This window comes from Lepisosteus platostomus, chromosome 1 (assembly GCF_059453375.1).
Source record: "Lepisosteus platostomus isolate fLepPlt1 chromosome 1, fLepPlt1.hap1, whole genome shotgun sequence".
Taxonomy (NCBI): Eukaryota; Metazoa; Chordata; class Actinopteri; order Semionotiformes; family Lepisosteidae; genus Lepisosteus; species Lepisosteus platostomus.
Window position 1 is genome coordinate 66,044,562 of NC_142611.1, and position 13,606 is coordinate 66,058,167.

The window sequence follows — 13,606 nt, forward strand, 5'->3', positions numbered from 1 at the left end:
AAAGTTTGGATATTTTCCTTATTAAATGATGGTGGTAAACGACCTCGTTAGCATGAGTGACCATATGAATGGCTATCATACTGCTGTGATGATCAAGCAAAGTGTGATTTTAATTCCATTATCGACAAAGCAAGCCGTTAATTAATGATTCCACTGTTGCTGGTTTATAACCATTACTCTTAGAAGATCTCTGGTGTGACTTCAGCTAACGATACAGAGGGGGAAAAAACTTTGGGAACAGCAGTAGGTGAATCGGTGAAGAGGGAGTGAAGATGTCTTTGAAAGACCCACAGAGGTGTTTAAATATAGGGGGAAAACATTAAGTCCTCAACACAAAGGACGGACATTCCACCTCTTAATGCGATCGCTGGAAGAAATGGGGCACAGGTCGAAATTCGCGCCGTGAGCGGCGCTACATATCCGGACGGTCATTTCACAATGGACTGACTGGGGGCGCTGGATATTTACCAGCTCGGAGCAAGAAGCAGAAGGCAGAGAGAAGAAAAGTCATTTGGAATGTGACAGGGGCGAAGGGGTGTTCAGTGTGAAGGCGCGCATCTGACTGACTGACTGACTGACTGTGGAGGCGAGCTGTGTCGAGGAAGCCGTGGTCTGCAGCAGGGCTGTCCCAGCCGGCTGCGGACGGGTGAGGGCCGGGGGCGCTGGTCGGGCTGGGCTGGGCGCCGAGCTGACCCCCCCCCCGCCTTATCGCGTCAGCAGCCCAGGAGCCGGGCGAGACAAGGGAGGCTCCGCTCTGACAATCTCGACTGATGCAGCTGGGGGCGGCTGATAAACCGAAAGACAAAGTGGCGAGGGGTCAGAAAGACACGAGCCCTGTAAAAGTACAGTACTAGCCCGCCTGTAGCTTTTTCATATGTTCAGGCGCACGAATGTCCCTTAAAAACCAACAGGCATCGGTTCTAAAATAGCCCCTTCTCCGATCATCTAAACACCTTCCCTTCTACGTTTTGGGTTCCGTGCAGCTGGGTCAGGAGTAAAGTCGACTTCTCACTTAGCAGTTCTTTAACTTTTTTAGCCTACCCAGCGCGAAACCCCGCATTAGCGGTGGCAGTGCCGAGAACAGCAAAGAGGAAGAGAAATAGTGAGAGAGAGAGGCAGAGAATTACCCGGCAAGGTTTTTTTTTTCCTTCTGATTATTAAAAAAAAGCTCCATCTCTGCGCTGTCACACCGCGTGTAACACACGAAGCGCTCTGCATCACACGAATACAATCTTATCCTGCGAGTTTACGGACAAGACCAGCCCCTACCAATGACATCACCTTCTAATGAGCGCTCTGTGCCGATCTGGGGTCGCAGCATGGCTCAGAAAAAAAAATCCCTGAAGGGCTGAGATGAGGAGCGCTACAGCGTTTCTCCTCTCTCACCAGCTGAACTGTCTTGAGCCCGGCCAGCTAACACACGCGGGATGGCGGAGGAAAGCAGGGGCAAGCGCAGAAAGCAGGCGAACCCCAAGAGGAACCAAGGTAGGGCACCGCTGTTTAACTTCGTACTAGCCGAAAAGATAACGGAATTGCTCGCTCTCGACTGTCAGGGCACAAGGATCTGGGAAATAACGGTTTCGCTTCTATACAGGCTTTTCGGACCCGTCTCCTGTGGAGGAATGTTTCAAGTCGGTCGTTCCATTACTATACTTTAGACTTTCTTTTCCATCGTGACTCGTTGTCGTCTTTTATTTTGGTTCATAAGAAACCATGTAGCCGTACTATCTGCCGGCCGGGGTGAAGTCGGCTGCCGCTCGCCCATGTGCCTCCTCTCTGCTTACTGAACCTAAGGACCCGCATCGCAAGTACTGTAGGCGATCTCAGAAACAACGTTACGGGGATTTTACTTATGAGCACCGGACTTTACACTGCACAAGTCGGTAGGCGAACGGTAGTGCTTGCTTTCTGTTCTAGGATGTTCTTAACTTCTCTGTAACGGTCGTAGGAAGAGACCAAAAACCAGCATGTGTATTCAGTTTTGACTGACGTCGGAACAGCTGGAGTTTAGACGGGTTACTGTACTGCGGGGTTATGAATGAGCGACGCGGTATTTATACAGACGGAAACGCGCTGTGCAGGCAGTGCAGACGGATGTGTCGGGCAGGGGCTATTGTAATGTGGCCACCCTACTGCCCGCATGATGCTCTGTACGTGAACAAAGCGCGTTACCGAACCCCACATTCGTCCCGTTAGCAGAATCGAAAGTTTATCAAGAATCACAGTGGCCCACAAAATAATAACAATGAAAAACGAAAGATAACCAGACTGCATTGTTTTCTTTTCAACACGCTTCCCCAAACTTCCAATATAGATTTCCCAAATAAACTACAGACAGCACCCGAGTGACAAAAAAACTCTGTCTTTACGTGCGTGTCGTATCCCACTCATTGGCGCGGTATCTCCAGAAATGAGTAGAGATTTTCTTTTGCCAATAACCGAAGTCACCAGTGAAATACAACCGACAAATCTCTGCTGTTCACTATAGCAGCAAAAGTCATTTAGCTCACAGCTGTGCGGCGGTACTCTCTTCATCCGAAATTTACAAAATTCATAGTGGTTTGACGATGTTTTTAGAAACATGTTTCTAACACAAGCGCGCATGGCGCTGTTAGAACTGAGGGAACGGCCTTGAAAACTAATCAATTGAATGCAAGAAAAACGCACTTAACGTCGAGTCCAAAATAAATCACATCTGTAGATGAAATATTCGAGGTGTTTGAATTCGAGGGGTTCACACAAAACTGAATTCGAAACTGAAATGATGGTTTAATAAAAATCACAGTTAAGGTTCAGAGACTTCGTTGTACGCAAAAGCTAAAATGAAATAACTTCTGTGGTCTCGAAAACGTCGAGACAACTACATGTTGTCGGGTGTCATTCGGTTCTGTAAAACAGTTCTCGGACGTTAACAGCGAATACTATTTTACAAAGCACACAGAAGGCAAGAAACAAGTATGTTACGCTTTCCGAAGACAAGGTATGGAAAAGCAAGTGATCTCATTTTGATAGTGCATTCATTCAAATAAAGCGTCTAACGGTCGCTTCTCGAAAACAGACTAAAAACTCCTCCGACTCTCTACAGACCGATTAGTTTCAGTCACAGGTTCACAGGCTGGCTGCTTCTCACCTACGTGCGCCTGTTAAATACAAAAGGTAGCAAGTATAGTGGTCCAGAAGCCAGGGGGAACTTTAAGGTAACTAAATCGTTATAAAATAGTGAATTTCTGTCTCATGACAAACCCTTGTGAATAAGGTTCTTCTAAAAGCAGATGACAACAAACCAGATAGACTTTCTTTACCTGCCAGCAAAGCAAGTTTCCCCATCGGGGACAATAAAGTTAGCCAGACAAAAGAAAAAATATGACATCCACCAACCTCTATTATTAAAGTGCAGAAATTCCACTCCCACGCACACACTTATTTTTAAATAGAAAACCATGTTCTGTGAAGCAACAACCTTTGTGATCCCAGTGCGACAGGAGAGAATCTGGACACCAGCAGAAACACGGATGCAATCGAGTAGGGATTCTTCGGATGGAAAGCCCCAAGTACTGGGAGTGGATATCCCCACCACCTGGCTAGAGGTGCAGCACAATCCATAAGATCCTAAACAGATCACACAGCATTGGGAGTTGTAAGATTTGTTTTAATTTGTACTAAGTAAAATCCTCATCTGTTCTATAGCCGGATCTGATTTTTAAACATCAACACAACCTCGATTAATAAAACAACTCAGAAATACCCGCGTGGCACACGCCGATGCCCCATTTTTCCTGGCTCTGTCCTGCGTCTCTTGCAGTTTTTCCCCGGCGGGTTGATGTAAGTGTTATGGGGTGGGGGGGGATCGCAGTAGAAATCCAAGCTGGAGATTTCTTTTTATTTCGCTGCAGCTCAAGGCAAACACATCGAATCAGTCCCGGCACAGGAGAACACAGAGAAAGGTCAACGAGGCATGGTTAATGTGATAACATCTAGACAGGGAAATAGAAGTAAGAGCCAGCACTGGGTGCAGGCCGGTCTTCGGTCTCGTCTTTCTGCCTCTTTTGAGAGGTTTTCTGCCGCCGAATGGCTGAACTCAACTGCATATCAACGAGGTGGCCGAGCCAGCATGAAGAGAGTGATTTCCGAGCGGTTGTAAACACTAGCTAACTTGCCACGGACTCTCCACGGCCTTCTCACCCTTTCCCAAGAGGTGAGGAGGATAGTTCAGTCTCCTGTGGATTTAAAAGGCCCACTCTTCTATCTGCAAGAGGCCAGGGTCAGTTCATAACATGCATGTAAAGATTACATTCACTCAATCCCCAAACTACGAACCAGCAGGGGGACGTTTTTAAAGAATTTCTGTTGCAGAATGAAACATACTCTTCATTGTCTGAAAGTAACACTAATAGTGTGAAGGTGACTCCCTGATAAGAAGTCCAGCAAGAATTGCTTTTCCTATGTGAAATCAACATTTTTATGGGTTGTTTTTCTTCTGGATAATCAGCTGCGGTTAATTAATAGTCTGGAGTAAAAAGCTTCAATTTATTCAGTAGACGCTTAAAGATTAAATGATTAGGGAACCAACAAGCTCTGCCGAGACCACAAAGCTTTATCAATAAACTCCCAAGTTTTATTTTTTGATTCCTTTTCCTTCACTCAAGCACATGCAATACAGATGGGTGCCGTCTTGAATACAAGCAAAATGAAAACAGTTGTTGTAAATTTCAAAATTTCAGTATGGGCTTTTTGGAATAAGTGTGTACAACATATTTTCCTGCAATTAAGAAAACACTGATTGAAGCATCTGGATAAATATTTGGGTTACTGTACTGCTAATCACACGGAGTTACTTTAATTAGACAATTTGTACTATTTAAAAAACACACTGAGCAGATTACAGAGTTAAGAGGCAGTGTGTTGGATTGAGGAAAACATCTCAAGTGTGAGGTAGAAGCAGATAAAACATAATGAACTTGGCACAAACTGTAATAAAATAAAAGATAAAAAATACACCTTCAAGGAAAATTACAATTCTGAAAGCCAGAGTTACAGCACTCAACTTTCTAAAGACGATTGTGCTGCAGTGCTGGGAAGCAGTTTTGCAAACCTGTGATCAGATGGAGGTACTGTGGTTATTGCAAAATTGTTCAAATTTCCCATCTTCCCGCAGCCACAGTCATTTTTACACAGAACTGACCTTCAGGGCAATAGCCGGTCAGGACCGTTCTGTCAGGAGACAAAAAATAAAACCAAAAAACAGAAGTATAGTACAGTAAACCCCCAGCAGGGCAAGGAGATGATTCTGGGTAGTAATTCACATTAACAGGAAGTAAATGAGTAATTCTGACCTTATTTTAAAAAAAAATGTAAAAAATGAAATTTCGTCACTGAATTAACCACACAAATGATAAACACACACAAATCTTTTTCTTTCTCCATGTAACATGAAACTGATAAACAGCAGTTTGCTCAAATAAAAAAAGTATTTCCTTATTTGAAACCCCAGCCCTGTTTTTCTCTTTTTTATTTTTTATTTCTTCTTTTATGCGCTTATTTCATCTTTTTTTTCCTCTCTCTTCATTGATTTCCAAACCCCAGTCTCTGCCGGCAGCTGGTGAGCAGATGTCTGGCAGGCTCTGGCACTGTGTGTTTGTCGCAGGGCAGTGCAAGCTGTGGCACCCTGTTTTACGATGATCCCTCTGTTCATTTGAAGCCCAGGCGTCAGGCTCAGTGGGGGGGGTGGGGGAGTTCTGAGAAAGGGGGGCTGGTGGTGACAGTGCTGACGCCGAAAGCCAATAACGGGCCCCACAGGAGGGCTGTCACTCTTCGGTGGGACAGGAAAGTGGAGCTTTTTTCTTCCTGTTGTCACTTGCAACTTAAAATCTGCAGTGTCCATTTCTAACGTGTCCTTTTATTGTGCAAGGAAGAAATGTGTAGCTGATGGACCTAATCAACTGATCCTGTAGCTCTCTGTAGGGCCCTACAGGAAGAAGAACACTGGTGACCCTGTCCTGACCTGTTTGCAGCATCTGGTCTCTGAAGGATCATTGTCTAGGCTGCCTATCCATATCAGTCCCAAGTAATTCTAATATCTTCACCTGGGGGAAAGCCCAAGATAGTTATGGACAGGCTACATTATAATTATCGTTTAGATGACCTGCAACCTGGTATTTCTCTAAGGATTCTATACAGTAGTTACCCTTTACTAGTTGTTAGTGGAGTCTTCTAGCTTTTAATAGCTGTAAACATTTAAACGAAACAAGTGAAGTGAAAATGTATACATAACATTGAGATGGGCAAATGAAGTGATTAATGATCAATGATCACATCAATCCGGAGTGAAACTGGTATTATTTACTACATTTCCATTGACAAGCCATGCTAGGTTAGGTATGTCTACCACTATCGATCATAGTTCTTTGATCGGACTATCAATAGGAGCTATATACGTAGTAGAAAACTGTTCATTTTTCAGAAACGATCAGAGTTGTAAAACATCATACTGAGTTTACAACTTTAATGCTAGTTAAATACAATTTAAATTTTGGCAGATCTCATACTTGTGCCGTAAACTCTGGGAAGTCTGTCTTGGCCGTGGCGCTGTCGTACAGTCCTAAGCCCTGTGATCTACAGACACTTCGCTCTCAGTGTTAAAATAGCTGCAAAGAGTAGGTCAGTGTTTATGGCTTTATTGTTCAGTCTGACTGATGTTTATGTCTGTAATGTTATCTGTAGTCCTCAGCAATACAGTGGCTCCACAGTGGACTGTTTACAGTATTCCCAGTCATGATTCAAACAGCTCTTTGGTTCAATTCCCTGCGGCTGTAAGCCACAGACTTGATCCTTTTGTTGGAGCTACAGTATGTATGCTACATGTATATACTGTAGGAGAGGTACAAATGGAATTGTGGGTTGTTATATGGAGAAAGATTAAAGAAAGAGAGGAGGTCATTCGATCCAGTGAGTCCATGTGGCTGCTAGTAACTACTGAGGATCTCATCTAGCTATTTCCTGAAAGTAGCCATGGTGTCACCCCATCTGCTGAGGAGGTCACCCAGGTGATGGGATGATCTGACCAGGATTGGACTACAAAGTGTGATAAACTGTGTTCTCAGCAAACAAACAAGTATGTGCACTGAAAACAGCACACCAAGTTGTTGTTTTCTCTTCAGAGAAGCCTATACCTCACAGCCTTGGACTTCATCTGAAAAGAACTGGGTTAGGGTACAGCAACAGAGCCTAGCAGAGAAATGTGCATTTTGCCTAAGCGATTTGTGCTTTTCCACAGACAGCTGTTTGTTACGAATTAATATTTTCTCTCATTTAAGAATTTACACATTCTCTGAATAAGGAATTCAGTTTCTTCACCCTGCCAAAATCAGACCGGTTCTATTACATACACTATACCAATGATTTGCTCCCTAAAACAGTCTTCTCCACTGAGAGAAGGCTTCTGACAAGTTCTACACGGAATTCAGACGTCACAACATATTGCAGACCCAGGCAGCAGGATTACAGAAAAGGGTTAAATCTTCAAATCCATTCTGTCATGAGTGACAACCATGGACACTGATAGCATTCACAAATGCAGAAAAAATATAACAAGACTTCACCTGTTACTTCTTACTGTCCATCTTCCATGCTACTAATACTAATACTGAGCGTGCACACGTGTGTGTGAATTTTAATTTATGACACCTCCTTGGGGTTAGCAAAAAGCTACGCTGCCAAAAAAAATGTTCTTCCTGTGGTCCATCTCTGGTTTTAGATAAAAAAAGAAGTACATTCTATTTGCAAAAAAATACAAAAACCTGAGAAGTTTTCTAGCGAAGGAACATATCACCTATCTCACCCACAATGGCACCCTGGCCTTGTACTGTACAGTATGTCCTTGTTTACACAAAGTGGGGGAACATAAAGGTAGCATACCTACTTCAGTTTCAAATTCAACCTGTTGTTGTAAAATACGGGACAAAGGTAACGTTGGAATACTACAAGGAGTGTAACCAAAAGCAACTAGAAATGCTCCTTAATCCCCGAGATGATAAATAAGTCATTGTGAGAAACTGCTGGCTGTCCTTAAGGCACTATACTTGGGTTTTTTGGCATGCACATTCATCAGTTCCTCTACTATGGATATTTGCTTGTGGTATTCTGTAGCACAGTTACTGTTCTGCAGAGTGGACACTATGAAGACATAAGAACATACTGTAAGGATGTTTACAAACAAGAGGAGGTCCATGGGCCTACAGCTAGCTGATTTGGTTTGCAGTAGTTCATTGATCCAGCCATTTTTAGAAAGAAGCCAGAGTATCAGCTTCAACAACACAGCTGGGTGGTTTGTTCCAGACGAACACAACACTATCACTATGTGATAATGTGAATCCAGTTCTCAGTTTTAAGAGTTTGCCCATAGTTTCCTCTTATGTCCTCTGGATGTGTTTCACTGTTGATCCTGATTCCACAGCATTGAGTCTGTCTGCTTATATCACCAGCTTCCACTTATATATCAAATGATGGATCATGAACCCTTAGACAATATCACTCAGAAAGAATAGGTGGCAGGGACACTCACTTAGAAAGGAGAATGGCCTTACATTGCCATTACATTACATACCTGAAGTATACCAGTGGATCCCCATTGTAAAGATGCAGCCAAAGCCTTTAGGTGGAGGATACAACACCGAGAATTTAGCAGACCTCTTTCAAGACAGCGCTTTAACAACCCAGATATTCATCAATAGAGTAAAACCATTATGACAATGTCATAATGAGGGTTAGTACTATACATGGGCATGGGACCCTGGGTTCGATTCCAGTGTGTGGGCCTATTTGTGTGGAGCTTAGATGCTCTCACTATAGTTGTGTGGGGTTATTTGCCATTTTATATCCCACCTCCCAACAACATGCAAGATAGGTTTGACTGACTACTCAGAGTTCGCCCTTTCCACGTGAAGGAGGGCCTTGGGGAGGCCTTCCTCCCATGCCACCAGTACCGGCTACAAGGAAAAGAACTTGAGCCGGTGAGCCTAAAACATTACATACGCCAGTAGGGTGAGCAGCACACGTTAGCATGAGTGAGTGAAGGTGTGGGAGCCCGTCTCTCTCAGCACAGGTGCGTGTTTCTCCGAGAGGTGATGGGAGGGAGCTCACAGAAGCACGCCGTGGGGGAGGGCAGGAGTCAAGGAAATCCTCCCTCACCCTGTACCTGCGATCAACAGGTACCACCTGGAACTGCTCACCACTCAGTACCTGAGATAGGGAGGAGGCAGAGAGAGACCGAGAGATTGCATTCCTCTGAATGACAGAATGCTTCACATCTTATTAAACAGAATCCTTTTTTACTGTAGACGGGCTGTGGGCTGAACTGTGTTTTTTTTAACTTGGTAATAGCACAGCAGTTTACAGGTTTGAAGTGAATTAAAGCTAATTAAACAAGGCCAGTGTTTAATTGGCTCGTGACATTGAAAATGTTATTTTCAATTTCAGTTAACTACCAACTACCTGTAAAATGCTTCTTGGGATTTGTAAACTCTCTCATGTTCTTTTTTTACAATACATGTTAATATGGACCCCCATAGCTAGAAAAGCTTGTGTTTCATGTAGTTTCCCTACTTAATTATGATAAAACTGAAAATGTTTTTTTTAGAAGTTCTCATTCACAGCTCATTATCAGGCACACTTAAGGCTCCAGAAAAAAGCAAAGCTGATGAAAGCAGGTGGGGAGGGCAGTGGGAAAGTACATGGACGTCACACAAAGGACTGAAGCCCATTACTAAAGTTTAGCAGGCTTGAACAGGTGCACCACTTGCACACTTCCCCCTGTCATTTCCTCTCAGTTGTTGAGAGGGCTTTTCAGATGCTATTTTTAAAGGGATGCCAAGACAGCGGGGCGAGATACCCAAGCAAGAAAAAAAACAACTAAACATCAAAGTTTCACTTACAGTAGATCTCTCACCGTTTTGGACAAAAGTGTTGGTGTCCTCTGTTTCCAGGGGCCTTAGTCAATCAAAGGAAATGTAACACCGTCAAATCAGCATAGTCAGATGAGCACTGAGATCTTTTCTAGGACATTTTGGGATACTCATTCTCACAAATGGTAAGGCACAGGTCATATGTGAATACCAATTTATGCAGCTGCATAGAAACCTGTAAATTAAGACACATCGACTGTTTAGTTTGTAAAGATTAACAGAACATTTATGACACTTAAGTTGGTGAATAACTCTGCTTGGGAATGGACTATCTGTGAAACTGTGACTAGAATTAGAAACAAGATGCAATTAGTAAAAATATTTTTTATTTTAGTTTGCCGAGTCCTGAAATGAAGGCAGTATTTTTTCATCTGTGCGTTATTGTTGTAATTAAAACATTTATTCCAGTTACAGTGCTTAAATAGTTCAACATTAATGTAGTTCACACCCTTTCTCTTTAATGAAGAAACTTCATGGTTAATCCACTGAGAGGGATGGATGAATAAAAATGTCAGTAAGAAATGCAAAATTAAACACGTACTGTATATACAGTACATAAAGAAGCATACTGTATTTCTCTATGTGAATGTGCTATAACTATTTTTCCAATGTGGCTTTTAGTTCCTCAAAAGGCCAGTGAGCTGGGTCTTTCTGCCTGCTTTACAGTGACCGCTGTTATCTTCAGCCTCAGTCCAACACGCTAACACACTAACAACACAATTTTTTCACGCCTGCCCAAAAATAATTGCATGAAAGGTGCTATTGGTTGAAACATTGCACCTCCAGGCATAACCTTTCCACTTCAGCAGGACATGCAGAAATACATGATCAACTGACAAACATTTCTGCAGCACTGAAACAAAACAAGCTTAGAGATTTCATAATTACTGTACAAAGACAAAACAGCAAATCCACCCTTATAAACAGACGTTGCTGGAGCTTGCCATTGCATGGTTTATGCACTGGACAATGCATGTGCTACAATACTTAAAGCATCAAAATACTGGTGGCTCCAGAGATTCAAAAGAAATTTGTGTAAATCAGCAGGGAATCGCTAGAAATATGTAAATAAACATTCTAACTTTCCCCTTTGAAGATAGTTTATGTGAAGAGCAGTATAAATGGCAAGATTTAAAAACCAGTGAAACAGAATTCAGCGCAGCACAGAAAACCATAAACCGATTTGGTCCCCTTGCATTAGGAAAGTGCATTGGTTTAGGTACATGAGGAAATGTGCTGGATTACTAAGAGGCAACCCTTCCTTAAGAGTGTCAAGGTGTCCAGGTGACATAAGTGGACCAATTATTTCCTAAGCCACTTAACAAGTTAATGAGTTTTTCCAGATCTCAGCTCTTAGATTTGAAGACCTGTGATTTGGAGCTCAGATCCTCAGTGGTCCACCTGGAATTTGATTTTTCATGATCGACAATTAGGGAATTGAATTGGACATGTAAACAGTTTAACCCTTTTCATAAATCCAAAGCAGGCAATGATCTAAAGAAATTTCTGTAAACTATCTGAACTGAGACCAGACTTGGGTTCAGAAGTCCAAGTGCCAGCTCATGAGAAGGAACAGACTTTAAAAAGATGCCAAAGGGATTTCTAAGCATACATCCTTCAAAACACATTTTAAACTTTGCTAAAGTAATAGAAACCACTTTTCAGATGGAAAATTAGACTCCCTGTTTAACTCCTTTATATTCAGCCTATGCACTGTCAGTGGGGACTACCAATTTAATTAGGTGGAATCAGATATTATATTATTATACACACTTTCATGATTACAGTGATTACTAGTTTATCAAAACAGTGTTTGCTGCCATCACTTGAATTACCTGACTGATGCTTTTATAGCAATTGTGCTGTGCAACTGCAGATCACACATACCTTAAAGAAAGAGTTACTTCTAACCAAATGCTCATAAAATTAGCATTTAAACCTTCCTTATTATAAACATTTAACTTAGACTGCAAAGGTACAGGTAAAAGTTTATACCACGCTGAAAAGAAAAGAGACACAACATTCCGGCGTGACACCTTAAGAAGGCTCTGTAGCCAAAACGTGTCTCTTCTTTTCAGTATGAAATAAACCTTTACCCCTTCCTTTGCAGCCTATGCATTCTGACGCAGCTCCCTACTTGAACTTCTTTAACTTGAGAATACTGTATCTAAAGATAAAGAGTGTGGTATCTTTTTTAGCCTATGTTGCAAATAAATCACCACTCATCAACAATTTGGCAAGTTAAAAAACAAGGACCATTTCCTTCATAACAGAGCACCATTTGTTTTCCCCTTCAAGTTTCAGTGCTGGGTAGTGAAGAAGGACTACAGAGGAGTGACTTAAACACAGGGATTCTTTTTTCATTCATTGCTTTACAGGTTTATCCCACAGATGGCTCTTGTTGCTTGGCGGTTAAAAACCAGTGTTTGAAGGAATGCGTTCTCACAAATTCCCTTAATCTAGCATTTACCACAGTCCCAAAATGACACCAAGAAGTCCCCACGAAAATACTCAAACAGCCATCTGAAGACTCGTTTTATGTCAGAGGTCCCCACTCCTGGTCCTGGAGCACTGGTGTCTCCACAAGTTTGCATTTCAGCTAGGCTCTTAACTTAAATTGGTTAATTACCTGTTTAACTAGACCAATTCTCCAAGATCTTCAGGTCATGTTGCTTTTGAAGACACCAAGAAAACTGTGGTTCAAACACAACATCCTGACAGGACCAGGACTGGGGTCCCCTGATTGAAGTCATTAGATGACCCCTGAACGGGATTCCACAAGTGGTACCCCTGTCCAGGTCTGCCCAGCTGGATGTGCTTGCTGCACAGCAGTGAACAAGAATGTTCTTTTTCCTCTATATGCATCAGCTGTTTTTAGTGCAGAAAGTACGATTTACAGACGAAATTCAAGGCACTAAAATTAAATGCAATCGAGGTGTTAATTAGTCAGGTTCAATAAAAGCCACACACAGGATACCTGAGGTTGGCAGAAGTAAAATTGTTACTTTCCCATGCATCTTATCCCTCAAAACATCTGTAGGTAGTAAGAAAAGAAGGTAGAAAGTCTAACAACTTTACTACCCAGGTGATTCATATATACAGCCCATACATTTGCTCTTTGGCATGGAATTAACCTCTGCTTTTTCCTTGTTGCAAGCACATTGACGCAGCTCCTTGTTCTAAGCAGTATCACCAGAGCCTTATTCCTAAAACAGAAACTCATTGCAAGTTCTTGCCACAATGCTGGACTGTCAGATACAGGTCACCTTCTGCTTGTCTAAAAGGTATCATGCCCCCCAAAAGTGATGGCTTCTCAGGTATAATTCCCAAGTAGAAACCTCTTGCCAGCGACAAATTCTGTTACTACTGAAGGCATCCTAGCTTCGGTGGAAACCATGTTTCTAGAAGTAATGAAGACTTAAACAGAAGCTACAGCTCCTTTAAACCTCTCTTTCGGAGCCCATCAGTAAAGAATACCAAGTTGGCACTGAGCTTTAACCTCAAAGGGCCTGGCTTGGCTCAGCAAATGGGTCAAATGTAACACTTAACCATTTACCTTAACGAGGCTTTATGACTTAAACATGTTGGGCTGCTTTATAGAATAACCTTTAAGTGGTTTAGGGCTAACAAGACAATTTAACTTGAAC

General features: G+C 42.4%; 1 protein-coding gene across 2 annotated transcripts in view; it reads left to right on the forward strand.

The window, feature by feature from the left end:
* Positions 1-1,195: 1,195 nt before the first annotated feature.
* Positions 1,196-13,606, forward strand: part of LOC148678494 (zinc finger E-box-binding homeobox 2) — a 57,605-nt gene continuing 45,194 nt past the window's right edge. Inside the window, exon 1 of one of the 2 annotated variants that reach the window (XM_088633637.1) lies at positions 1,196-1,485. In XM_088633637.1, coding sequence (XP_088489763.1) covers positions 1,428-1,485 — 58 coding nt within the window. In that variant the 5' untranslated portion in view covers positions 1,196-1,427. The remainder of the gene's footprint in view (positions 1,486-13,606) is intronic. The other variant, XM_088633636.1, reaches the window with a different exon arrangement.